The sequence below is a fragment of the Hemicordylus capensis genome, chromosome 3, assembly GCF_027244095.1.
Source record: "Hemicordylus capensis ecotype Gifberg chromosome 3, rHemCap1.1.pri, whole genome shotgun sequence".
Lineage (NCBI taxonomy): Eukaryota > Metazoa > Chordata > Lepidosauria > Squamata > Cordylidae > Hemicordylus > Hemicordylus capensis.
The window spans coordinates 255,152,501-255,179,176 of record NC_069659.1 but is presented as its reverse complement, the minus strand read 5'-3'; the positions used below and the strand labels follow the sequence as shown (position 1 = coordinate 255,179,176).

The window sequence follows — 26,676 nt, the reverse complement described above, 5'->3', positions numbered from 1 at the left end:
ATGGAATTTCCTCGAGTAAATTTAGTCAGGATGTCACCAAGTGACTCTTAATATGCTTGTAAGCTGCTGTTTGCATACTTTGGTTGAAGACTTTGTTATTCTGACTTTGGATTTTTCTCCCCTCTGAGAAACCAATGGCAGTACAAACATTGCCTAATGACATAGTCACACACAAAAAATCAATTTGTAATCTGATTTGAGGGTTTTGATTTCCTCTGATGAGTTTAAATTTCATTAAAAGCAACCTTATTCAAACATAAAAGAAATCCTTGAAGGGTAAAACAGGGAATTGTCTCAAAGAATCTCAACTCTTTTGTGCTATTTATTCATTGCATTAATTGTGAGGTACAACATGTGGTGTCAGTTGGCAGATGTACTGTTATCAAGCCTGTGATCAGCAAGAGGAGGGAGCAAAAGCGCAAGGGCTCACATTCAAAAATCGTTCTTTGGCATATTGACACTTTAGTTATCAACAACCCTTATTATCTGCTTAGAGCTGGATCACAGCTTGCTGGTGACATAATAAGCTACAAATCACCGATGGTGCCTTCTTTCTGCATTCTCTTAATTGTATGTATTCTCTAGGAAAAAAAATTATCATTGGGGCCTCTTGTCTTGATGAGAAATTGACATTTTCTGACTGATTATTTGGGAGCACTGTGAGGTAGATAAGACTTATAGTTGTTTTAAAGGAGGGCAGCCATTCTTTCAGGGGCCTCTTTATTGCTCTAGTTGACCCACTTGATGAGTATGGATTTCATGAGGTCTTTTTCAGCATTTGAACTATAAAAGGTTCAGAATGACACCACCCCTTATAGACAAAAGATAACCTTGCCCTTTGAATATATTGATTCTTTATTAACTAGGCTGTTTAATGCAATGAAATGAGGCATTAGATTGAAGTCCATTTCAAGTGCTTTGAATAATCTTTAAAAGCTTGAAAGACTTTAAAATGCTGCTGTACAGTAATTGGCATATATTTTTAGTGTCTCCATTCCTTAGTTTTGATTAGAAATATAAAGATAAAAAATTCTTAAAGTCCCTGCAAATTGACTAAACTTTTTTTTTTTTGGTGTGCTGGAGCCATTACTATGTTGTATATACTTCAGGGGCCATTCTCATGACTTAGCCAGGCATATAGCTGTGTAACTGGTGGACATATTAACCATTTAGTGTGTTGTAGCTAGAACTCATCATGTAGAGTTCTGAATTAGTTTTCTTCCTTTGTATTTTCCCTCTGGTGAATAATTAGCAATCCGCTCAGTTACTCATTATTTCAGTTTCTGTAATAAAGCTGAACAAAATTGTTCCAAAAGGTAAGTTATCTGACTTTCATCCTTGTAATATATTTAAATTCAAATAAGTTGGATCTGTCCGTCTGATAACGTTTCTGTTTAAGCATGATGCACAAATGCAAGAGCTACATGAAGTACTGATACATACAAAAGTGAGAGAGAGAGATCAGTCTAAATCAGTCCTATTTCTCTGTCCAAAGGGCTATCTTTAATCCGTGTGTACAGTGAGGTTTTGGAGCCACACTTTCCAGAAGTAACTCCTGCCCCCAAAACACATGCTGCTGCTGCTGGACAATATGTTTTGAACTTGTTCATACGAACTCAAGTATACCCCAGTGTATCTCAAACTACTGGAAGAGACCAATATACAGTATATTAGTTCACATAGACTGCTCTTGATATCACCTCATTTGGTTCCTATATTGCTCAACAGAACATGATGTTAAGATTATGTTTGAAGACACTAATTAAAGTCACATTGTGCACATGGATTGTGGAACTTCCATTTGAAACATACACAGCACAATATTTTACCTTTCAGAAAATCAGAGGAGAAATATGTACTGAAGTAGTTTGACATGCAAAGGAATAAGCAATGCTAGGTTGTGTATAAGTGTTAATTTGTAATGTGGTATGCTGCAAGATCTCATTATGCCATATACAATATCAGATGTGTGCAGGGAGTTGTGGAAAGGAGGAAACAAATAATAAAATTGTAAGTCTGGGGGACATTTCAAGGATGTCTAGTCCACACTCTGGCTGAAAAGAGAATCATCTATGAGTTCTGCTCTGAGATAGAAGACAATTTGTGAAGAAAACTAACCCAGTACATGTATTTGGTGCAGTCCTCCTGAATGCACCCAGAGTGGGGAATGGCCAAGTTCAGTGTAACATTCATGGACACATCTTTCTCCTGCATAGAGTTGCCTAAACAAGAACAAGTGTATGTGTGTTGCTGATGTGCACTCAGATGCACTTATTGCAAACCCAGGCCCCAAAAACGACAGGACATGCGTAGTTGGAAGAAACTAGGTAAAGTAAAGGTAAAGTGTGCCATCAAGTTGATTTTGACTCCTGGCACCCACAGAGACCTGTGGTTTTCTTTGGTAGAATGCAGGAGGGGTTTACCATTGCCTCCTCCTGCACAGTATGAGATGATGCCTTTCAGCATCTTCCTATATCGCTGCTGCCCAATATAGTACCAGCGAGATTCGAACTGGCAAGCTTCTGCTTGTTAGTCAAGCATTTCTCCTCTGTGCCACCTAAGGTGACTAAGCAGGGGCGTAACTACTATTAGGCAAGGGGAGGCAGCTGCCTGGGGGGCCCCACACCTCAAGGGGCCCCCCAGAGGCATGTCACATGATGATATATTGTGGTGTGTGTGTGTGTGTGTGTGTGTGTATCAGCGAGGGGCCCATTTTAAAATTTTGTCTCCGGGCCCACTCCAGCCTTGTTACGCCCCTGTGACTAAGGCCACTTTATTGAATATTTACAAAACCTGCAACGAGGAATCTTAACAAAAGTGCAGGTATCCCCTACGTGGGTCAATCTCATAGGAGGTATGCCCAGGAGGGCGAAGGACTGGGCTTTGATTTGGTTCGGTACCCAATCCAAACCTCTTCTCTACCATGAGGTTACCCCCATTGAGGGGATGCATGCCAGCCCACCTCAACCCAGGTTCTGAGGCACTGAATGGCGTTTGCAGGCATGCATCCAAGTGGGAGGAGATCCAGCCTGAGAGTCGCAAGGCCACTGAGCCTTCCTCTGTGTTCCCACTGACTCACCATAACAGCCCTCCAGCCCAATGTAAATTAACCTACCTTGACCCGCACTCATCCGCAAAGTGACTAATTAGCCCCAGCTACTGCCTTAACAAAGTCAGTGAGAAGTAGGCGAAAAAAGGCCCCAACTTTAGCCAATCAGTTGAGACCCAAAAAATTCCTACTTGGCCCCAATGGCGACTGGAATATCCCTCACTGAGTCTGGGACTGGGCAGGAGGGTGCCTGCCCATAGAGCAACTGAAAGACAGCACAACGGAGCCAACTGCTTATACAGCGGCTCCTTGCACATGATTGGTGCACCGGCGTCATGTGCTGGGGGACTAAAATGGCAACCCACATGCCCGTCTTTTGGGACGGGCCTACAACTCCACCCCCCCACTTTATCCCATTTCCCTACTAACACAGTGAAAGGGTGGGGGGGCAGCTTTACAGGAAACAGAGCCTGCCATTGTGACAATGCTTTACTGCCTGATGTGCATTTGCTGAATGCATGCATCCCAGGCAGATGTCTAAAAGGGGCTTATGGGGTGGGGTTTTTTTGTTTTTGTTGGTTGTTGTTTTTTTGGTATATATGACTATTAATTCTGAGTAATTTTAGAAATGTTCAGAGAACATGTGAGAGAAGGGCATTTGATTCTTAGTTAATGGATTTTGTGGCAATCACTAAGGATGCCTTCCTCTGTGCTTATACAGTTTAGATTTGATGTGGTTTTGAAAATTACAGTAGAAGTTAATAAACAAGATGCACAGGTGACTATTTTTATGTTTAAAATGATACTAGTTCCACACATAATGAAAAGCGCTGAAAGATGGATGTGATTTTTCAGTATAATGCTCAACGAGATAATGGTGTGAGAAGTGACATCATTTTTAAAAAGTAAAACTGTTGCCTGACTTTCATCAGTGAGTCCCCACCCCCACCCCAGTCATTGGCTCAGTTGCTGTGATGTCACAATGTTCATAAACATTGCAGTTTGCTTCAGGAATGCTGATAACAGGATTTGGAGCTGCAGGTTTTGAGAGTAAAGTGTACACTTTATCTGACTACAAATAGCATCATATAGGGATAGAAAAAATTCTGCAGTTGACAGACAATATATGTGGGAGGAGGAGTACAGTTCTTCTGATAGGCAGAAATACTGAAGGCCTGGAAAGTTAAGTGGAAAGAGTAGGCAGAGGCAGGATGGACAAAACTGGGGTGAGAACAGGCAGTGACTAGAAAGATTTACAATTAGTGGAGAAATAAGGAAGGGCATTGAAGGTTTGAGCGACACAGGGAGGATTAGGAGAAAAAAGCATAACTCAGTGCCTAGAAAAAGGGTGTTCTGGAGGAGCAAGAGAACATTGTGGCTGGGGGAACCTGGACTATTGAGTCTTCATACAGTCAACCCAAGAGGTAAAGCAGTGGTTTGAACTTCATATACTGATCTCCAGCCAGATTATTGCCTTTGAATTTCATCTATGCATTCACGTGTGTGTACACACACACACGCGCGCCTAGTCAGACCATTGGTCCATTCAGTGGCTTTTAAGGTCCTCAGGCAGAGAAGGTCCTTTCACAATTCCTGCTGCCTGAGATTATTCTGTGGGATGTGCTCTGCGTTGCATTTAGGGCCTTTGTGCACACAAAGCACGTTCTCTGTCCCTTGACTTTTGGCCGCCTCTCCCCACCTTCTAACGTCTCTGTAATTTAGGATTTCCTGCACTGAGCAGGGGGTTGGACTAGTGACCTTCCCATTCTAAAATTATTTGATTTTATAATTTGAACCTGATATTTAAAACAATGTGTTCACTTGTGCTCTTTACTTAAATGCACATTTGAAAAATAGTTCACTTTCCTCACCGCTTTCTGTTTTCCCTCTCCCAACCATTGTGGGGTGGGGAGTGTCTGCTGACTGTGCACGACCTAGGGCAGTTGTTGCTGATGAACTATTCTTTGGAGCATTATTGGAGCGTTAATGTTGTTTGATGTTTTAATCTGGATTATTGCACATCACTTTGGGCTTTCAGTTTCTGTGTTAAGTGACTCATACATACTTTGGATAAATAAATATTGCTGAGATATTACAGCAATTTATTCAAGAGGGGAGTTGTTGTGGCTTGAATTATACATGCACATCACTGGATTTATGTCCATGGTTATACAGTAACAGAAACAAAATTTTACCCCAAATTTCAAATTTAATCTTATTAGATCCTGATGAAATGTCCAGTAAAGAAACTGGAAATGCTTTTTTGGCTTATTAGGACCTGGATTGTTTTCTAATGATAAATGTTACTTATATACATTGTTTTCCTACATCACAAATCAATCTTTCCGTAGCTCTTAGTGTGGAGAATTATTGAAGATGCTGCCAACTTTCCATGTAGATGTATTTAAGTGCATAAAACTCAAACTACTGAGTAGACACTTGTCTTTTAATGAAGAAGGAAAGTCATAAATCCCTAGTCACACCAACAATAATATCAGGATTTTTAAATGGTAAGAAAAGAAAATACAGGTTGACTTTCACACTTGTAGACTTGACAGTTTCTGTAAACTCTTATAGCCATGTTACATAAAGAGCCACTGACAAAACAGGAAAATGTAATGCACTGTTTTATATGTCAAAATTTTATGTGACAGACCTTAGTCCTGTGCACACTTATTTGGGAGTAAGTCCTATTGTACTCAGCGGGACTTACATCTGAGCAAACATGTAGGATTGCATTGTAAGCAAGAAGCAAAGGGGCTTCTGGATAATGGTGTTTCCAGTGACAGTAATCCCAAACTGGGAAGCAAAACAGAAGTAGATCACGAGAGTTACATATTATTACTGTTGTTTTCTAGATGTCATTGTGGTTTTGCACAACACTTATCATTCCTGCTTCCTCTTGCACTGAGCCTGTTAGTACATTTGTACTACAGACAATCAGCTAGGGCATCAGCACATTTAATGTCAGCATGCCAGTCACCTGCAAAAGCATGACTGCCAGCAGCAAAAGCAGTTATCTGGATAAATTCATTGTTACTGTTTGACTTGTCTGAGTTCCCATTCATTAAAGGGCAAGTTCACACATGATATTCATTAGTGTGCAAAAGTAACATCAAGTGGTGACTTGCATACATGAAACAGTTATCACAGCTCAACCATGACCATTTTCAGTTATAGCAATTCACACAAGGCCAAGTAATGGGGCATCTAGTGATGCACACGAACATGTGAATCAGTCACCTGGCAAGCCTTGAAGATAAATTCTTAAGAGTTTGAAAGTAACAATTCTAGCTGTTGTTGACTTCTTGTCTTCCATTGTTTTAAAAATCAAACCCAAAGAATTACCAGAAGTGAAATTCACAGACAAGAAATACTTTAATTAAATATTGTGTAAAATGAACATTTTTATACAGTTAAATATCTGAAAAAATGTACAGATAAAACAATCTTATTGTAGGGTCTTTAACAGTAAAATCTACCATTTAGTGAAGTTTTCCGTTTGGAGACAATGAAGCAATGAGTGCATTGACTAGTTAATCTAAAACACAAACAGATTGCAATTATGAAGAAACTTGCAAACTTTCTTAACATGTACGCATGACCTTTTCTTTAAGATCAAAACCTTACTTATAGAAAATAAAACTGAGGCAATTCAGTTTCAAAGTGACTTCTTAGGCTTTTCCACTTAGCTAAGCCTTATTGGCTATCACAAAATAAATGTACAATACATTTATTATTTGTGATATATTGTATCAATTTAAAAACCTTTTATAAACATTTCCTGAAAATGTGCATTTTTTTGTTTAAAAAGAAAAACATGGTCCCTCCTTTTTGCTTGGAACTTTAATTCTGCTGCAGTTTGCAAAAATGTTTTGCAGTGCGGCATTTACAAAGCATTTAGTGCAAAAAAAGAAAGGGGGAAAATCAGCTGTTCTCAGTCTAGGGATTGGCACTAACAGGCACAATATATTAAAGAGGTCATTCCAGTTTATAAATTACAGTCATTGCTGCAGGTCTTGCTACACAACAAAAGTTCTGTAAATAAAACAACTTATAAAAACCATGTATGAACTCAATTGTATACGAAGCCTTTCTCTCTGTTAAACAGTGCTAAGTTATAGAGTATGCAGAGTGCAGCAGAAAGCAGACACACAAAGGAGTGACATAGCTGTACACCAGGGATGCAATCAACCAAGGACTACCGTGGTGCTACCATCAGTCATTTCCATGGGATTGTTATGAGTCTCATTGAAATGAACAGAAGATGTGTAACTGCAGTCGACTGGTAGGTTGCACTCCAGGTTTGTGCTTTTGTACACCATAACTCATCCAGATGAAGTAGTGATTAACAATTGTGGTGTAAACCCATGATAAAACAGCACAACGTTCTTCAAAGAAGTCTACTTTTAAGGCATCCGAGAAGTTAATGTGGCAAACATTTTAATTAAAACATCAGAAGTGAGTTTTATTTATTTATTAAGATTTAGGCCTCTGAATTTTTTCAGTAAACACAGTTCAGCTATGTGGCAAAGTCATGGGTGGCAGCTAAAATGACTTTTTCTTACAATCTTTATTAAAAAAAGGAACTAGAAATGAGACAAAACGGAGGAAGAAAATTTAGAAACAAAAATTCAGACACAAAATAGGAGAATCTTTTTTTTCTTGTGGCTGCATCACATGCACGTATTCTACTAGTATTTATTACAGCCATGTGGCACAATTTTGTTTTAACTATACAACAAACAACTTTATTTCAAAATTATTTGTTCAGATAACTTAAAAATAATATAAAAATAAACAATGCTTTTCCTCAAAATAACAAAAGGATGGAAAGTCCAAACAAATAACAACTTTTTGAAATACAAATGAAATGAATGAACACAAATGTATTTTAACAGAAACATATGAAGGCAATTGTTCTTGGCTTAATGCTTTTCACAGCATCACAATACCAGTCAAGTGACAAAAACATACATACAAGAAAAAAATGATGAAAAGCAATATACAAAATTTCAAAGATAAATACAATATTTATAATTGATATGTTACAAAATAAATTCCCTTGGTGATTGCAAGTGTTTATGTGAAAGAAAGTGTTGCAACGTATGACTATTTTATTCCTTATCTTTTTAAGGAATAAAATTTACTTTTCTAAATATTTAAGTGGATCTGAAAAAAATTCAAGACAAGTGTATAAATATTTAGCTACAACTTTGGCAAAATCACAAAAGTCTACAATTTTATAACCACATACAAAACACATTAGGGAAGAAGGATCTAGAAGTCAAAAGGACAATTTTCTGGTACAAGAAACATAGACTTCACAGTAGCCTAAGAATGCAATAGTATACAGTGCTAGCAAAAGTTGAAAAAATGTTGCAGATCACACTTGCTTAACAGGAAGCTCTAGCAGTGGAAGTATATTTTTTTTTACCAACAGACAGTAGCATTTTTTTCTCTGTCAGTGTGCTTGTTGAAGGCAAGAGAATTCAATATCAAAGTTACAATTTCTAACTACAATAAGTTACAAAGTTTCATTTCATTAAGATGAAGTTAAGCAATGATAAACCCTCCCACCCTCCAGCGCCCAAAATTATCCCAAATCATATATTCATCCTTTTTTTCCAGTTTTGATGGCTCATACCTCCTTGGCCCCCTTTTTTCACCACAAAAAAATATTTCACATTATAGAGATACACAACCATTGTGAATCTAGTTATGAGTACAGAAAAATGTTTTGGAGGCGTTTTCATCAGTGTTTCATGATAATCAAAATGGTGCATCCACAAAGTTTTTCCCGACACATAGCAAGTACTAGACATAGCCAAGACGTAATCAGAAACTTTATACAAAATAGGCATCGCTTTTCCTTATTCTTCAGGACCAAGAAATGTGAAAATATGAGAGAAGTTCAGTCAATAAAATGGAATTGTTCATGAAGAAGTCGATTGTTTGCATGTTGATTCTTAATAGTTTAAATAAAATCTTTAAACAAAGTTTTTTGTAGCATTTCATTGTGTTGCTGATTGTATTTTGAAGATACTGGTTCCATCAGCATGTCTTATATACTAAACTTGTCCCCTAAAAAGCTCATCTTCTGAAGCTCTGTGTTACAGTAGGTAAACAAAAATGAATTTACATTGGCGGGACTACAAGCCCAGACATAGCTGAAAGAAAGAGAAAAAGAGGTATTAATAGATATATATGTATATACATGTATTTGACCTCACAAAGAAGAAGAAAGAATAATCATGCATGAATATTCCCCAACACCAACTTCCACAAAACATTTAGGAACATCCACCAAAACTATTTCACAAAACACTTGGGCTGTGATCCAGAGGGCTGTGAGAGGGGGAAAAATAATACTGCTCATGCATTTCCACAGGCAGATAAGCAAATTCTTGCACAAGCTATATCTTGGATTAACCCTTCCAAATGCGAAATGGATTCTCTGGATGCAGCTCTATTTTCCTCTGTATGCAACAATATTGCACCAGAAAATGAGCTGTGATGCATGCAGATGTTTGCTACCACATGTAGAAGATAATCTCTGGATCACAGGCTGAGCATGCTAGGATGTGCATAAGTGCTTTCTGGATCCGGATGGACTGTTGATGGACCCTTTCACCATTTAATGTTACAACACAGTATGCATGCAGTAGCTCTCAGACTGTTTTTGTCATCTGCTTCTATTATAATAGGTTGTCCAATGAGGAAGGGGAAGAATACTGAAAAATTGCTTTTTTTTTTGTCCCGGTCCCCCCGCCTAAATTTAATTTTTTTTAAAAAGAGAGAGATAGGACTTTTTAAAGAAAACAGGGCAGTCTGTAAAGACTTCTCTCTTAAAATGAAAAGGATTCTGACATTTTTTTGTGCAAAGCATCCTGCCTCCCACATGTGTGATATTTCTCTTAGCGTTTTGTTAATGGCAAACAGTGGTCCAGACTCCCTAGAGACTGCCTATGTTGACAGCTGAGAAACAACATGGTCACTTTTGGTAATGTCAGACAAGGCCGGCTCACTCACCAATCAAGGAACAGACACTTCTCAAGTTCTCTAAATGAAAATCTGACTAACCCTAGTTTTCTCTCTCTCTCAGAGCACCCAAGCCTAAGTGGAAAGCCTCAATTTTGACATTCTTGTTAATTGTACTGTATCCTAATAGTATACTGCCTTTAATATATCAGTGACTCTCTGAGATCGAAGTCAAGTACAGTACACCTGTTTTAGAATCTGTCAAAGTACTATAAAAAGGCATGAGACTAATTTTTTCCACTTGCCAGCTCTTTTTAAAAAAAAAAAAATGTTGAGCCCAATCGTATGCTCTTCTATGCATGCTACATAAAACTCAAGATCCAGGTACCCAATGGAGACACAAGGGATTCCAGGCCCTTTGCTCTGGGACACAACCCTGCCTGCCCACCGCCCCTCCTCCCTCACTGAAGCAGCAGCCGCCATCCGTGCTGCTTGAGCATTGGGAGAGAAGACTATATGGGCATACTGTTCAAAGCCCTTTGGTTGGCCCATCATGCACCATCCTAAGAAGGGACCCACAACTACTCATGCTTGTTCTAGTAAAGAGCCTGTAACAGGGAGATTCCCCCTGTTTTTAGAGCCAAGCAGGACAGAGCTGTCTAGCTTTGCTCCGTTTCCCTCATATGGGACAGTGTAAAGCTATAGCAGAACAAGTGCTACAAAAGGGGAAAGGATTGGGCTTGTTAGGCTCAGACAAGCTAAATTTTGTCATTATGTTCTAGTTAACTCCTTGGCAGGAATATAATTTGGATTGTTTTAACCTTATGGTGTTTAAATTTTGTCATGTTGATGTTTCTCATTAATTTATGTACAGGGAACATTAATACATTTTTGATGTAGTGATGCGAACTTCAATTTCCCAGTTCATTAATTTCAAAAAATATCAATTTATCTCAGATTTGCTGTTACAGTTTTTCTGAAAGCTTGTTGTACGTACACATTTCTTATGTAATACAATCTCTTTGCGTGACTATCCATGTGCTTAAAGGAGTGGTGTAAAATACCTGAGCTGTGTACAGCTTTGCTCAATACAATTTGAAAGCAGATTTACCATTACATTTAGTATTTCTCAAGCTGTTTAAAAATAAATCAAACTTCCCCCCACCTCAACTTTCTTTTTAAAGATAAAGATCTTGTTGTAACAATGGAAGACAACATAGATGGTACATGTTTTGCAAATGTGCTACATGGCAAATCAATGGCAAATCATTACCATTCTTATGGAAGGCTGCATAACTTCAGCCCTCCTGCAGATGTTGGCCTGTACTTACTGCAGATATTGGACTACTGGGGATGATTGTGGTTGTAGTACAAAACCAGATGGAGGGCCAAAGTTGGGCAATCCTATTCTAATGCAAACTATTCTACATATTCAGCATCTGTCTCTGCCTGCAAGAGATTTTCCTTTAGTCTGCTGAATCATGAGGCAAGAGCTTAGCAAAGGAGAAACAGGCAGGGTTTCCATAGCCAGACCCATGAACTTCATGCTCCTCCACAAACCCACACTGCCTGTGTCAATTGTGGCACCAATGTAGCTGATTGGTCACTCATATTGTAACATTACATAAACAATGCGTCATAAAGGGCGATTCAATACCCCTTATACATGCAGGCTCTCACTGCTCACTGATCTTAAAATGACAAGGGCTTATATCCTGATGCACAGATTCATGTGGGAGTGGTAGCATCATTCATGGATTTTTCACTCCCACAACCAGTATAGAAAAGCTGATGGTTTGATGGGGACTGAGTGTCTGCACTGAGAAGTCACTCCATGAATGGTGCTGCTGTATTTGGTTTGGATTCACTAGTCTTACCCTGAACTTTGGTTCAGAGGGAGAAGAGCATACACAAGCTGTCCGCCTTTCCACATATATTCCAGTAGTTAGGTTGATGACATGTGGCAATTTGTTTTCTGTGAAATATTGGTTATATAATTAAAAATACTATATTGGCTGAAAATGGCCTATAAAAATAATTGCTTTTATAAAAGCAACAATTGGTTTTATCATCAGTTTCCATGAGGAATATTGCTAGTCTTAGATGTAACTGATGAGGTTAGGCAAGTCATGTACGTGAAAGTTTGGAACATGCCTTTGTTTATATGGAAAGATTAGTCACAGATTTACAGATGGAGCATAACAGCCAGACGCTCTTGCATTCCGACCCCTATGTGCCATTGCTTGGATAGCAGCCAGTTCTTGCCAGCTGTGAATTCCCCCAATATGGCACAGATCCAGTAGAGTAAGCTCCTGCACGATGCTGCCATCAGGGCTGGGAGAAACAGCGCCAAATGGTGGGGCACAGTGATGTGCAGCTCACAATCTTCGGCCAGTAAATGTTCCCTTGTGGTAATCAGAGCTCATTGGCAAGGGATGGAGCGGGGTCTTGGCTATTTGCTGTAGCAGCAAACTCTCTGCCATTAATTGACAGCAATAAATACTAATATTACTATTACCATTTGGTACTAGCAACTATTTTGTTAAACTAGGGCCAACAGTGGTGAATGTAACCCTCAGCCAATTTTAACTTTCCTGGATTGCAGGTAAAATAGTTACACACAAAATGAATATGTTTTCAGTTTTCTGCTTTAACCTATTCACTATTAAAACAGTCTAGAACGTGTAATATACCAATGCTATCAAATACATGAGCTTATTGCTCCTTTTAATGTGCTAGTGGCTGCCCAGCATGGTAATGGCTAAAGTGTTGGGACTTGAACTGAGGAAACACAAGTCAATTCCTTGCTCAGACAAGGAGCTCCCTAGATTAACTTGGCCAGCTACTATCTTTCAGCATAGCCTACTTTACAGGGCTAAAATGAAAAACAAGGCTAAAATGATAAACATATAGGCTAAAATGAAAAACAAACATACAAGCCATCCTTAGCATCATGGAAAGAGAAAGGACACAAATGTGATATGCAAAAACCCCAAGGAAAACGTGTTCGAAGCACAACAATCATTAAGCAATTTTCCAAACATGCTTCCAGTCTTCAATGCATTCACACAACCATATGCTCCTCATCCCATATGCAATCACACATTGTCCCACACCCACCAGCATGGCACCCCAAGAAGTACACATGAAACCAAACTTTATTAATTAACTCAAATTGTATTTCAGCAAGGAAAAATCCACCCCGAGGCAGTGCGGGGACTAGCCTATGCGAGGGTTGGACAGACTTGTCCTTCCCTAGCCTGAAGGGTGACACACCCTGATTCAGAAACAGGCATCATGTCAGTGCTGATACCTGTCCTTCATGGCCAACCCAGAGGCTCGTGGCTCTTTCTTGGACTTCCTGCCCCCAAGGCCACATAGCCTTTGAAGTTGTGAAGTCCTCGAAGCAGGAGAGTGTGTGAAATGTAGCCCCTGAGCCAGGGGCGTAGCTAGAGGGAAGGGGGCCCATGTTCAACCCCCTCCCTGGTGGCTCCTCGGAGTGAGAGAGATAATGAGAGATAATGATTCCATATTCATAACTAAATCATGCTCCTGGTGATTCGTGCCTTCTTGGAAATGGGGCAATGCTGGTGTGAGGAGTCGTCACAGCATGGGCTCCTCACAGGAGGCCCAAGGCTTCTAATGTCACCCTTCACTGTGCTTCTGACATTACCTCCAAGGCCAGGAAGGTGACATGGGAAGGGGATCTTATTGCTTCCAATCCCCATCCATGCCACTGAACCTTCCCTGGTTTTCCCAGTACAGTCCACAAGCTCTAAATACTGTCTTCTGTACAGAGTACTTCCTACATGTGAACAGGAAAAAAGGATGGATCTCTATTCCACCCCAGGATCACCAACCACAGGTTAGGGCCATTCACATGACCTACCAAGCGGGTAGTGGGGAAGGCTTCGTAAACCTTGCCTCCCACCCCCCCACCCCAAAGATCGTTGTTTTGTTGGTGGGAGCACCCTCCATGCTCCCACATGGTCAGCACTGCTCCATGCAGCACAGAGCAGGGCAGATTATATCTGAGGCTAAGACTTGTTGTCCCAGCCTCCGTGAATCCCACAAAGCAGTGTGCAACACACATGCTGCATTGGGAGATTCCCCCAAGAGACAGACACTCTAGATGTCTGTCTGTGTGTGTGGCTGGGCTGGAAGCAGCCCATCCTCACACACGAGCAAGTACCCGGTGGGGTAAGGGAGCGATTACCCCTTAACCTCGGCTAACAGCTGGGGTAAATAGCAGGGCTAGGTGGTCCTGCCGGACCAGAATCAGGTCCAATTCCAGCAGTTCTCACGCGCAACCTAACCCAGGCTGGGCATCCCTAGCTTGGTTAGGCTGCGCATGAGGACAGCCTTGTTAGCTATCCTCCTCAATCTAAGCTCCAGGCCCATTTCATAAAGCTGTTCTCAAATATACAAGCCTTTGAGCACCATGAAAGACAATGTTCTTTAAGCATAGAACTTTCATTTTATACTGAACTACATACCTAACATTATACTGCTAAATATTTAAAAAGTTAAAAGTATTTGAAGCTTGTTTTTCAGCTATAGGTAATGAAACATGCTTCCTTCCCACAGTTTAATTTCTGATTAAATATGAAGAAATAGATTTGGTGTTTTTCAACATATTTGGTAGCAATTTTCTTTCATAATCCTTACTATTAACATTTGTTTTGTAGTAAAACCTTGTTTTGGAAGGAATTTAGTTTCATACATTATAGGTAAAACTAATAGTACAATACTAGAAAAAAGTGATCAATTCCTTGTTTATGCTGCTGAGAAAATATATTGAGGGAAATTTAAAGGCTATGAATCAAACTTTATTATCACATTGCAAGGAAGCTCAAAGGCTTGTACATTTGAAAACAGCTTTATGAAATGGGCCTGGAGCTTAGTTTGAGGAGGATAGCTAACAAGGCTGTCCTCACGGGCAGCCTAACCGAGCTAGGGATGCCCAGCCTGGGTTAGGTTGCACGTGAGAACTGCTGGAATCAGACCTGATCCTGGTTGGGCAGCACCACCTAGCCCTGCTATTTACCCCAGCTGTTAGCTGAGGAGAGATGATGCACAGAACACCTGCTTTTCATTGTCTACAAAAAGAATTTACTGAGTTACCCTAGCCTTGTCATGTGCAGGTCACATGTTCATTTGCAGTTGAATAACAATTGCCCCCTGATGTACATCTAACTATTCACTGGGACACATCCATGCTTGGCTCTTTCCCTAACTTAAAGGCTTAGTAGACTAAGGCCATAAGAAGGGGAAACCAAGCATTTCCTGTGTTTAAAACACTGAGCACTGAGCCAATGCATATGTGTTTTGAAGGACATGGTATGACTGGCTGCTATATAGGCTGTCTGTCTCCCTTCTTTCTTAAGGGCAATTAGCCCTTTAAAGATGATAAAGACTGAGTTGTGAGCAGCCTGGTATGTTCCTCTCCATCATCACCTGGTTTCTAGATCCAGTGGACCTGGCAGCAGTAACAGAGAGCTGGTCCTGTGCTCATCTCCCTGCTGAAGAGGAAGAATAAGCACAGGGATTAATCTCTGCCATTGCTTATCCTAAGCTCCTGGATCTAAGTGCAGGAAAAGGACTGGAGGAGAGAGAGAGGGACTGGACTACTTTGCGGGTGACTACACCCTTAATAATGGTTTGCAATGCTGTTATGTAATAGACAAGCTAATAAATTGCACCACATGACTCACTAAGAGATAGTTAATAGTGTCCATTACTAGTATTTACCACTGAAGAATCTTACCTCAGTTTGCCTAGTCTACCACTCTGATGCAGTGCACTTTATTTGCAGTTCAGCATAGGGGTGGGTGTGTATGTGGGCGGAGGTGGTGGTGGTGGTAAAGACTATCTGCCAGGGTTTTAGGCTGCCGGAGAGTCTCTATATGCCACTGTACCAATTCTTTTTGTTGGAAGGAAATGGAAACAATAAGTTCATACAATTCAAGTCTTGCCAGCTTAATAACTCCAATGTGCTTTTAATTGTACAGTCATCCCTTGCCAACTGCAAGGGTTCCAGAAAACCTCGCAGTTGGTGAACCCGCGGTTGACAAGCAATAGGTTGACAGGCATTGCAAATGGGGTTAGGGGAACAGCAGTTGTGAAAGGACCACAAATACAGTCAAAATTAGTAAAAATTGCCACTGGTCCCCAAACATCACCCCTTGACCCCCAGAAATGACCCTATAATCTCCAAAAATGACCCCCTGACCTCCAGAAATCACCCCTGAGCCCCCCCAAATTGCCCCCAACCCCCCCGGAAATGAACCCCTGAACCATGGAAATTCCCCCCAAACTGCCAAAAAATCTCTCCAAACCGCAGATACTCAGGTTGCAGTTGGCAAGACTGGTCACAATTTCCCAGTTGCAGATACTCAAATCCACATTTGGGAAACCTGTGGTTGGCGAGGGATGACTGTCGTTACTTTGAGCTGGGACGCTGGTAATTGTTGCTGAAGCAGAATTCTCAAATAGTTATGTTGACCCTCCTTTTTCCTTCTGTGAGGAATGAGGTGATGAGGTCAGGAATGATGCCATCAAAGGAGCAGCATCCCTGGGAAAATAAGCTGGCTTGCTAGTTTGACAGTTCACGTGGCTTGCTAATTTGTTTTTAAGATGACATCGCAAAAACAGTTAAACAGGGTATGGTGACATTTGCTAACCATTCTAATAGTGCCAGCATTTGCCTGGGTTGAAGTTTTGCTTAGGGCATAATCCTTGGGCTGCTTCACATGTATCACTTGATTCCACACAACTTGGTGCTAGAACCGACTTCATTGAAAAACATTGTGCATAAATCGATAAGAGATTATGAGTTGATTCTCACGATCACCAAAAAGTGGGCTAAGGGAGCCTACCCCACTTTCTGGTGACTGTGAGAACCACCGGGCTCACAGGCGAGCCCGGTTGCTCTCAAGCGGGTTACCCACTTACAGAGCCCTCCCCTAAGCCCAAGTTAGCGGGCTAACCTGGGCTCGACAAACAATTATTTAAATAATTGTTTCTTTCACTTATTCCATCCATCCCCCTATACACACACACACACACACACACACACACACACACACACACACACAGTATTTTTAACACGTGGGATCTTGAGGGGACAAGCAGCAACTGAACTCACAAGAATGTAATAGAAAACAGGAATTTTAGCAGAAATATTTCAACAATGCAACTTAACATATCACCATCCCACATATTTATTTCCCCCCTCTGTCTCTAAAGCAGAGGTCATGCTCGGCTGCCCCACACAGGCCAAAATCACACTTGGCCACCTGGCACAGCACAGAGCCACGATCCCCAGCAGAGCAGCAATCACACCATCTGAGACAAACTAAAGAAGATTTGGGGGCTCCCAGGAGGTGTGGAGGCCCTGGATTTTTACCCGGAAGTCCAGGGGAAAAAGTGCCTCGGATTCTGTAATAGAGTTCAATATATTGGGGAAAACCTTCAAACTTGAGAAACTATCTAGAAGGAGATCAGCATTAACAGAACCCTGATGTCGAATAGTAATTGCATTTTCTTCACTTTCCTTTAATATAGAGATATTAATTATTGAGAAAATGTATAGAATATCTCTACCCTATAAGCCTATCTTTACACCTTTTGAATACAGAAGTTCAAAACAAAACAAAACAATTTTTTGTTAAAAATGAGTTCAAGTAGAATGAAACAAGTTTTGATATTCACTAAGGACTATCAAAACTAGCATCAAGGGCCTTCAAACATCCTCACACTATCTAACAAATTATACTCTCTAAAAGAAGAAAATGTAGGTGGAACCCAACTAGTATACTTTTGGGGCCCATAAGGTGAAATCCTATTTTCTCTTCTCAAGATGTCCTGCTCACTGTATTTCTTTCACACACCCAGGCAAATCATGTACTTGCTTTACTATCATATAAATTTCTGGTTTGTCCCTGAAGCTACTCTCATGAGAGATATTAAAGGTGGAATTATCAAAGTGACTAAACAGTTTAAGAGCAAAAGTTTCACACATCTATTTTATAACATTTTAAAAATAATCTTATCCCTATTTTGTTAGATTCTGTAATTCTAATATAAACCTTCTAGAGATGTGTAGGTTACAGTGCCTTCTGCAAATTTGATTAATTAAGTTCTAGATTACCAGCCAGCAGCTTATAAATATAAAATAACTCAATTCAGGAAGCAACTCTGACTAAATAAAATACAATAAAATTCAATCATAATAAGGTGGTACATTACTCACATGGGGACTATACCATCTTAATTTTGTACTTAAAATGTCCATGTGTGGCAGCTGCTTTCATGCCAAGATGTTCAATACCAGAGAGAATAAGGTGGGCCAAACTTTCTTTCTGATAAGGTACATTTTTGATACGGTGGTGATTTTCATGTGGGACTGCAAGTAAATGCCTTCCCACATGAATCTTGGGGTGGTACAATTCCCCTTGTGAGAAACATATCATCTTATTATGCATGTTTGAACCAACTTTGCTCTTTTTCAGAAAACATCTGACCTGATTAGTTCAGTACCGTATAGACAATTTGCTTTCCCAGCATTGTGGAAAGTGCTGCCTCAGTCTTAATAAGAATAAGAGGTCTGTACACAGGAAAATATGTATAACAAGCATAGTTGAGATGTTCCTTTGGGAGTGCTACACTTTCATTCTCAACTTCAAAACCAACTGGACCTTTTCCTTTTTTCAGCAATCCTTATAAAAATCATCCAAGAATTCTTGTTTGTGCTCTACTAGGCATACTTCACACATTATCCTGAAGCATGGTTGGTGGATACCTTTTCACACAAATTGCCACTTGTGAAGAAAAACTCATAAGGCTCATGCTAATAATTTCAGCCATGCCAGGAAAAGCCATAATGGCAGGCGGCATTAGGGAGGGCTTGGTGTGATTCATTCCAGCAATTAAGTGTGCAGTGAGGTACCAATAAGTGAGGCGCCCAAAGTAAGGAATACTGGGTATGCTAAAGCTTCTCCTTTGGAGAATTTGTGGTAATATTTGCAAAACTGCCAAGAGATTTCAGTAGTGGGTGGTATACAAATTTATAAAATAAAATAAAGTAATTACATGAAAAGGACAAAGTCCACTCATACTAAGACAGTCAGAGATATTTATTGGGAGGAGGTTTACAAACTAATATGCTCATAATTACCTCACCCATTTCCATGAGATCAGTGGTAAGATGGCGGAGAAAGCGGAAGATGCCCAACTTCCCAAAACATACGTATTTTGAATTCCTTGAATAGGAGTCCAGAGCCAATCCCTATAAGGATAACCTGGCTCCCTGGTCAATTTGATTTACCTACCCTTCATACAAGCACCTCTGTTCTGGACTCTCTAGCACCACCTTGGGGCGGCCAGAGATCCATGTGATGTTCCAATCCCCACAGCCCTCCATAAGATCTTGTCCACAGATCTCTACAAAGGAGAGAGGGCAAGTGGTGATGGTTCCCTTTAGAATGGCATTAGAATATCTTTAGAATATCTACACAACATTCCTAAATCAGTTTTAAGTTTTATCCTACAGCCAAGAGAAAGGAAGAAGGGGCTGGGGTAGCAGTCCATTTCCAAAGAGTCATGCATAGAAAAAAAATTCTCTGCAAAAGAGAAGGCTGGAAGGAGGAGGAGGAGGAGGAGTGGCAGATGTCTGGGTTGTAAGAGGTCTGATTTAGGGATGTGCATGGAACCGGTTCCGTGTACTCCCGGGAGGGTGGGGGGAGTTGCTTTAAGGGGCAGGGAAGGCACTGCCTACCTGCCAGCCCTCACCCCTCTGCTTTTCCCCTGCCAGCACTCTTCCAAAAAGCAGGTATGCAGGCTGCAGCATGCCTCCTTGCAGCCGGGATCAGCGTTTCCACACAAATGGCAGATGCATGTGTGTGTACATGCTGTGCATATGCTCATTGACCATTTGTGTGGTGACTCTGATACCAGCTGCAAGGAAGCATGCTGCAGCCCTGCTCGTCCGCTTTTTGGAAGAGCGCCGGTGGGGGGAAAGCAGTGGGGAGGGCCTAGCAAGTAAGCAGCACCTTCCCCCACCCCCTCCGAACAGGTTTGAATGCTGGTTGCTGGAACAGGTTTGGCGCTCCTATAATGGAGTGCTGAATGGTGCCAAGCACATCCCTAGTCTAATTTGCTTTTGGGAAAGCTCAATGTGAATCAGAAAATATTGTGTACTCTCCACGCCCACCCCACTCACCCCACAAACTGATCAAATTCTAAGATCTACCATTCCCAAGCACACGTCTCAATTCCAAAGTGGAGCTGGAAATGCTATTATTATTACCTTGAAGCACCCACTCTGCTCAGGAATGTACTTTGATAATGTTTTCTTTAACCTTGCTTCATGTACAATGTTTTCGCTTTCAAACTAAAGTTCTGCAGGACCTTCAAGCATAAACTTCAGTGATTTCAGAGTTATTCAGAACTCTAAAATCTGTTATTAATTAATCTGTTATTCAGAGTTATCTTTAAAAAGTTAGTTTCTTAATTGCATATTTCATTTATAAAGTTAAAATACTCTAATTCAGAGGCTTTAAGGTATGTTTAAGTAATTAACAGATGAGCTTAATGAGTAAACCTAGGAATTGCTAAGAATACACACAATGTTTAAGCGTTTACAAAGATCAGAATTTTCAAAATAGAAAGCTCTGGCTCTCAACATTCCCTAATACTTTAATGGTCTGATACCAGCACTCTGAAGAGCTTATATTGAATGAGACCAGTGGTCCCATCTTGACTGGCAGTAGCCGGTTAGGGTTAGAATGCTTTTAACAAGAAATATAGCATACTAACTGTTGCACTAGCATTTTTGGACAATGGATAATACCAGCATTGCAAGTTAAATAGGCAAAACTTCTTGGTGTAAATACCAGAAAATTTTGTCTAGTCAACAAAATGGTAATCAGAGCAGCTTGTAGATTTCTATCATGTGGTGTTTTAAAATTAATTGAAATAAAAATCCCTTAGGGATAGCATCTTTAACGATAAGAATTAGAGTGATCTCAAGTCATTTCCCATTTTTACCAATAATATTTATTTGATATTTTTAGGTGTTTCAAGTGTGTTTAATGTTTGAAAGCATCTGGGTTGTGTATATACATAATAAAATATATAATGGTGATATTCTGCTGTACAGTAAAGAGTCTACAATGGGAATACGTGCTTTTGTGATGTAAGACTTTGAAGCTCTTCTCGCGATCTGTGCCTCCACTAACCTCATTTAAAAGGAGGGGTAATTTAGGTGGTTTGCTGCTGGGAGCCACGTGGCTTTCGTGGCAGCAGACAAGCAGGAGAAATCGGGCTAAGTTCCCTTAGCCCGATTTCTCCTGGTCATGTGAATAGCTTCTTTGTTTTTTTCTGTTACTTTTAAAGACTTTAATACTAGGTCAGCTCCATTCCACGAAAGCTATGTAATGAAAAGTGCTTAGAGTTATTTTTGATTTAAGTTGGTTGAAGTTTAGGCTGATAAACTTGAGAAAAGCTTTGTCCCTTCATTTGAAAAATGGATAGTAGTGATTTTTTTAAAAAATGAAAAGCAATCTCTTTAATAAAATTCTTTGAAGTTGTTTTTCTTGCCTCTATAAATTGTCACACTTTGTATCAATGACTGCAAGTGACTATGTAAATTCTACAAGCTATTTTATAGTTATTTAACCTAATTTATTTATTTTATTGGCAGTTTAACTGGAATAAACTCCAATAAGAGCACAAAACAACCTACTTATGGATCTCAGGGTGAATAATAGCAACACTGAACAACAGCTTCAAACATTTTATAAGATGTATCAAGTTTTAAATAATGACATGAGTAAAAAATACAGCACATTTTGAAATGCTGCTGCTTAAAATATGTCTATCAAAAATGCATGCAGAAAATATATAAAGAAGCACAAGAAGCACATCTGATCTGTGAGAAACATTCAGCATTGTGTGTTTAATTTAAAAATTAATGCATGAAACGATAAGGGGAAATGTTAGGGAAAACTGCATTCTTCTAAAGCAAGCCCTAAACTGAAACCAGCATATGGTAGGCTATGTACTGTGTTACTAAATTTACTATCAAATTTCTGAATCTGCAATGTAAAGCCATTTTTAAAAAAATCTAAGCATCTTGTTTTTGAGGTCTGGGTGTGTTGTTGTTTTTTAAATACTTGCCAGTGATGAAATACTATTTTTTAAAGATTCAAAATTTTAAGGTTCTAGTGTTTGTCTGAAAAAGCCTGCAATTACACAAAAAAATGATACAGAGATCCAGCTCACCTTGAAGTCCATTTCCATTTGCACTGGTGCAAGATGGTGGAGGAGAAGCTTGGGGCCTGACAACAGGAGCAAAGGCGCTCTTTTGTTTCACTGCAGAGATGACATTGGCAGGTGAGAATGAGAAAATGCCGTGTGTACTGCTACAGTTTGAAGGGAGGGTGACCGAAGAGGCTGCCATGGTAGGGCTTGACGGCACTACTGCAATAAAGCAAAAATAATCAGGACTCATATTGTGGATTTTTATGGCAAACATGGAGGGGAGAAAAAGAGATTTATAGGGCCTTGCCTCTTATAATAGTGGGGGGGGGGATATGAAAAAACAAAATGCGTTGGCTTGCCACGCTCTGGATAACAGGCAAACTCTTTTGTGTTGGACTTTTGTTGCAAATTGTGCAGTCCAATCTGGTTTTTGTTTTTATTTTAACCAAGATTATTGTACGGCATATACCAATATATTTGCCATGTTCTTTTTTTTTTTTTTAATGTCCAGCCTCCAGAGTCACCCCTCCTTTTATCCAGTAGCTCACATTGTAGAAAATCAAAACAAAGTAAATATTTTTGTAACAGATAGGAATCTATGTAGTGAAAACATTTACCAGAAACAGACACTTACTGCCGTAAGGGGAGTTAGCTGAAGAGCCATTAAGAAATCCAGGGGAACCAGGTACGCCAAGGTTGGGCATGCCGGCATTGCCATATCCATTCATGCTATTGCTCACTGTGTTGTAATTGGACTGCTGAGGAGTACTGCTTGGAACGTATCCTCGCGGAGAAACACTGCTTGTGTTGCGACTGTAACCTACTGTGTTAGGGGGGGAAACCCATCCCAAGAAAATTGTCATTATTTAGCGGGGTCAAGGGTTTACCTGCTGCATCATCATACATTACGCACTTTTAATTGATGGCACAGTTTGGGCCTAAGTTGTCTGCTGCTACCCTATTGTCTCTTTGCAGTTCAAGATAACCTTATCACACCAACTGTACTTAAATCATTTGTGAGTGCTCGTGCTACGTGTTGCCTCTGCTCCAAGCAGAGATGGCCAACATCTGCTCCCTTTGATTCAATTGTGTCAGGTTCTTTCACATTTGTCTTTAGTAGTAATTATCAACAGGACTAATAGCATTTTCTGGACTTCAGATGTGTCAGAGATGGCAAGAGGTGGGGGGGGGATAATTTGTTTGCTGCTGTGAATTAATTTTAAAAGGCTGGATTTTTTATTTTCATTTTTATGATTTATATTTTTATACTAAATATAAGTAAGTGCTCCCTGGTGCATACTTCGGTGAAAACCAGCCTTGCTCCAATTTAAAGAGTGGTTTTATGATAGCAACATGACACAAACTAGTGTAATAGTTACACATACTTAGTAAAAAGAAGTGTGGGACAATAGCAAGAGAAGAATATAGTAGCCTTGATCCAGAGAAAGTTAGTAACAACTAACTTGTACTATTGATTTTAACAAGACAGGCACAACTAGCTCTAGATCAGAGCTAATATGTTTATTCTTGTAAGATCAATTATTTTCTTATTCTTGTATGATCAATTGCTTTCTTGGTTACATTACAATTACATATATGAATGCATATTTAATAAATGTTTCACCACATTCATTAGCATCTACTTTTGTCTTTCATTCAGCCATTGTATTTTACAATAACTAAGTAACCCAATTCTATTATTTGTTGCTACTGCCTATATACAATTTGACAAACATAGTCAATAATTCAGTTTCCAGGCATGTTTGCTGTGATCCACAAACTCACTCCATGTTCATATATGATTTTTCTTTGCCTTTCTGATCAAGCATCATGTAATAACCTCCCCCAACCCTGCAAGGTGGCATGTGTAGTTTGACTGGTAGGGGCTCTGAGCAGTGAACTGCAAATGAGACAAAAAACCAAGGTGCACCTATGTCAGAGTCCCATGTTGAGACCATTGACTTTCCAATTTCATAATTACAATATTAATTCACAATATTAGTATTAGTGTATTTTCACAATATTCGTATATTTTCACAATATTAGTAAATTTTTCTGCATTTTTACTAAATATTTCCAATGGAAATACTGTATGATACCGCAAAAATATTCCAGGGGTCACAATTATAATCAGCACACCATTAGATAACTAAATGAATGACTGCTGGAGAAAAAAGAAGATGGAACACATAGGACCGCTATATGGAAAAGAGGACAGGTCTGGTAGATGGACAGAACTGGGAATTTTTCATCAGATACACAGTTTGTCATGCAGGTGAAAGAAAAGCTGTACCTGCTGAAATTCCCTCTTCTCTGCATCTCTTAAAGGTATAGGAGACCTGACTTCTTTCTACATGGCAGCCTTAGGAAAACAGTGATAAAATTTAAGTACATTCAACATCTTGAATACATGGTTCTTAAAACTTCACATACCTTGGTCATTAGCTTGTGATGTTTCTGAAACATTAACTGCTAGTTGGCTGCTAAATGAGTTTACTCCCATCATACCAGTATGAGCTGGAGTATTGGCAAGTGTAGGAATCTGATTGTGATTGCGTGGCACACTGTATAATGCTTCTGCAATATCCGCTGCTCGTTTCAGGATTATTTCCTACAAAATTGTGAAAGAATTAATTTCTACCATGTAAAATAATTTGCTTGTGCCACCACATATACTAATTGGAATCAAGTAATAAAATGTGGTACAAGTTAACCTAAGGTTATAGCAGATATCTATTCTTAGTGGGAGTTAAGCCCTTTTTTATTTAGCAAAGTATTATATTGTATATATTACTGTAAATCTTAATGGTAGCATTGCCTAACTGGTCCTTTTAATTTCAAGAGGACTACTTTGAATAATTTTCCTCATCATGCTAGCCAGAGAATCCAGGGGATAAACAGTACAGCATTCTGTTTAGCAGTTCTACTAGTGTGACATTTGTAAACAAAAACAATAACAAAACCAGCTCTTTTATTTACATGATTCAGCAAATGCATTTCCAATAGTTCACAATATACAACACATACTTATCTGCCATTTTGCAGGTTTACTTAGAATTTAGCATTAGTCACCAATATATTGGACCAAGTTCAAAGTTATTCCCATCATAATGACTGCTTATACTTTTGGCAAGTATCCCTAATTGTCATTTCTGATAAGGAAACTGGCTTTGAGAATAAAATGGTAAACGTATCTGAATTTCCCTTGGAGTATTGCTTCACATCAGGCTACCCTCAAAGTGACTGGAAAACTATACTGTATATTGAAAGATTATGTTGATATTTTATCAGGTTTGGAACTAGCAGGCACCCATTTGCTACACTTTTAAAAAGCACTTAAGCAATCCCTACCTGGTTGTTGTGGGGCATACCATATAGGGCTTCGACAAGGTCAGCTGCTCTTTTAAGTAATACTTCCTACAGAGGAAAAAGAAAGAGGAAGTCACTTTTCACTTCAAGTAAAATTGTTAGAACAAAAGCAATGGAAACAAACAAACTGAGTGTTGCAAACATGCTGCAGCATCTGTCCTTACGAATACCTGATAAACTGGACAAAGTATAGCAGCCTGATGCTATTGTTATATTTAGTTGGAGTTATTACAAAGATAGTAAGGCATTTTGTTTTGAAGAAAACCAGTGTTTGTGGTTTCAAGTCAAAGTTAGATATGAGCCTAAAAATAATAATGCATTTTATATCCAGCTGTTCAATTATGACTGACTAGAAAAGGTGTTTGCTGCTGTAGCATGTAGCTCTAGTGCTGAATTAGTGAAATCAGTGCTTGAGGTTTAATGATGTAGTCTTATGGGTATTAAACAAACAAACACATGGTAGAGATATGAAAGGCACAGGCATCACATTTGGCTGTTAATTCCTAGCACTTTAGTGGTGAAGAACAATAAGTAATTTTCCATATCTTAATTAAACTGGCAGAGTCCTTAAAGACAACATCTCACCCCTAATTCATGCCCCAAATTTGCAAGTGAGTTCAATGCTTATTCCTCTTTATTTTGAACAATAAAGTGAATTAACTTGGGTTAATCTAGTTCTTTCATAATGACATTAAGAAATTTTTCAATTAACCTCTTTGACTGCATGTTGTAAAGGACTTCATAAATGACTTCACATTCAGAGAGTGTTGAGTACTTGTGCCTGGGGGCATGGATGCACTGAATTTTGTCTTATCCCTGTCTGCATGCCTACCTCCAGTTTTACGATTGGAGAGGATTAATCCATAGTTTAGTTAATTTTAAATACAAACAGACTTAAATCTTAATTTTTATCCTTCAGCAGCAATAAAACTTGGGAGTTCAGTTTAGATTTTTTAGTTTTTTGAATGAGGAAGAGGATTGTGTGTTTTGAGAAGATGCAACCCCAATCATGG

At 39.4% G+C, this 26,676-nt stretch overlaps 1 protein-coding gene across 14 annotated transcripts in view; it reads right to left on the bottom strand.

Annotated features, from left to right (window-relative positions):
* Window positions 1-6,408: 6,408 nt before the first annotated feature.
* The window catches only part of EBF3 (EBF transcription factor 3), a 224,832-nt gene continuing 204,564 nt past the window's right edge, over window positions 6,409-26,676 (bottom strand). For 5 of the 14 annotated variants that reach the window (XM_053309947.1, XM_053309948.1, XM_053309951.1 and 2 more), the window contains 6 exons: window positions 25,646-25,711; window positions 24,728-24,905; window positions 22,929-23,117; window positions 22,316-22,513; window positions 19,363-19,474; window positions 6,409-9,219 (listed from right to left, as the gene is read on the bottom strand). In XM_053309947.1, the coding sequence (XP_053165922.1) occupies window positions 9,114-9,219; window positions 19,363-19,474; window positions 22,316-22,513; window positions 22,929-23,117; window positions 24,728-24,905; window positions 25,646-25,711 (849 nt within the window). In that variant the 3' untranslated portion in view covers window positions 6,409-9,113. The remainder of the gene's footprint in view (window positions 9,220-19,362; window positions 19,475-22,315; window positions 22,514-22,928; window positions 23,118-24,727; window positions 24,906-25,645; window positions 25,712-26,676) is intronic. The other 9 variants (XM_053309949.1, XM_053309950.1, XM_053309952.1 and 6 more) reach the window with 5 other exon arrangements.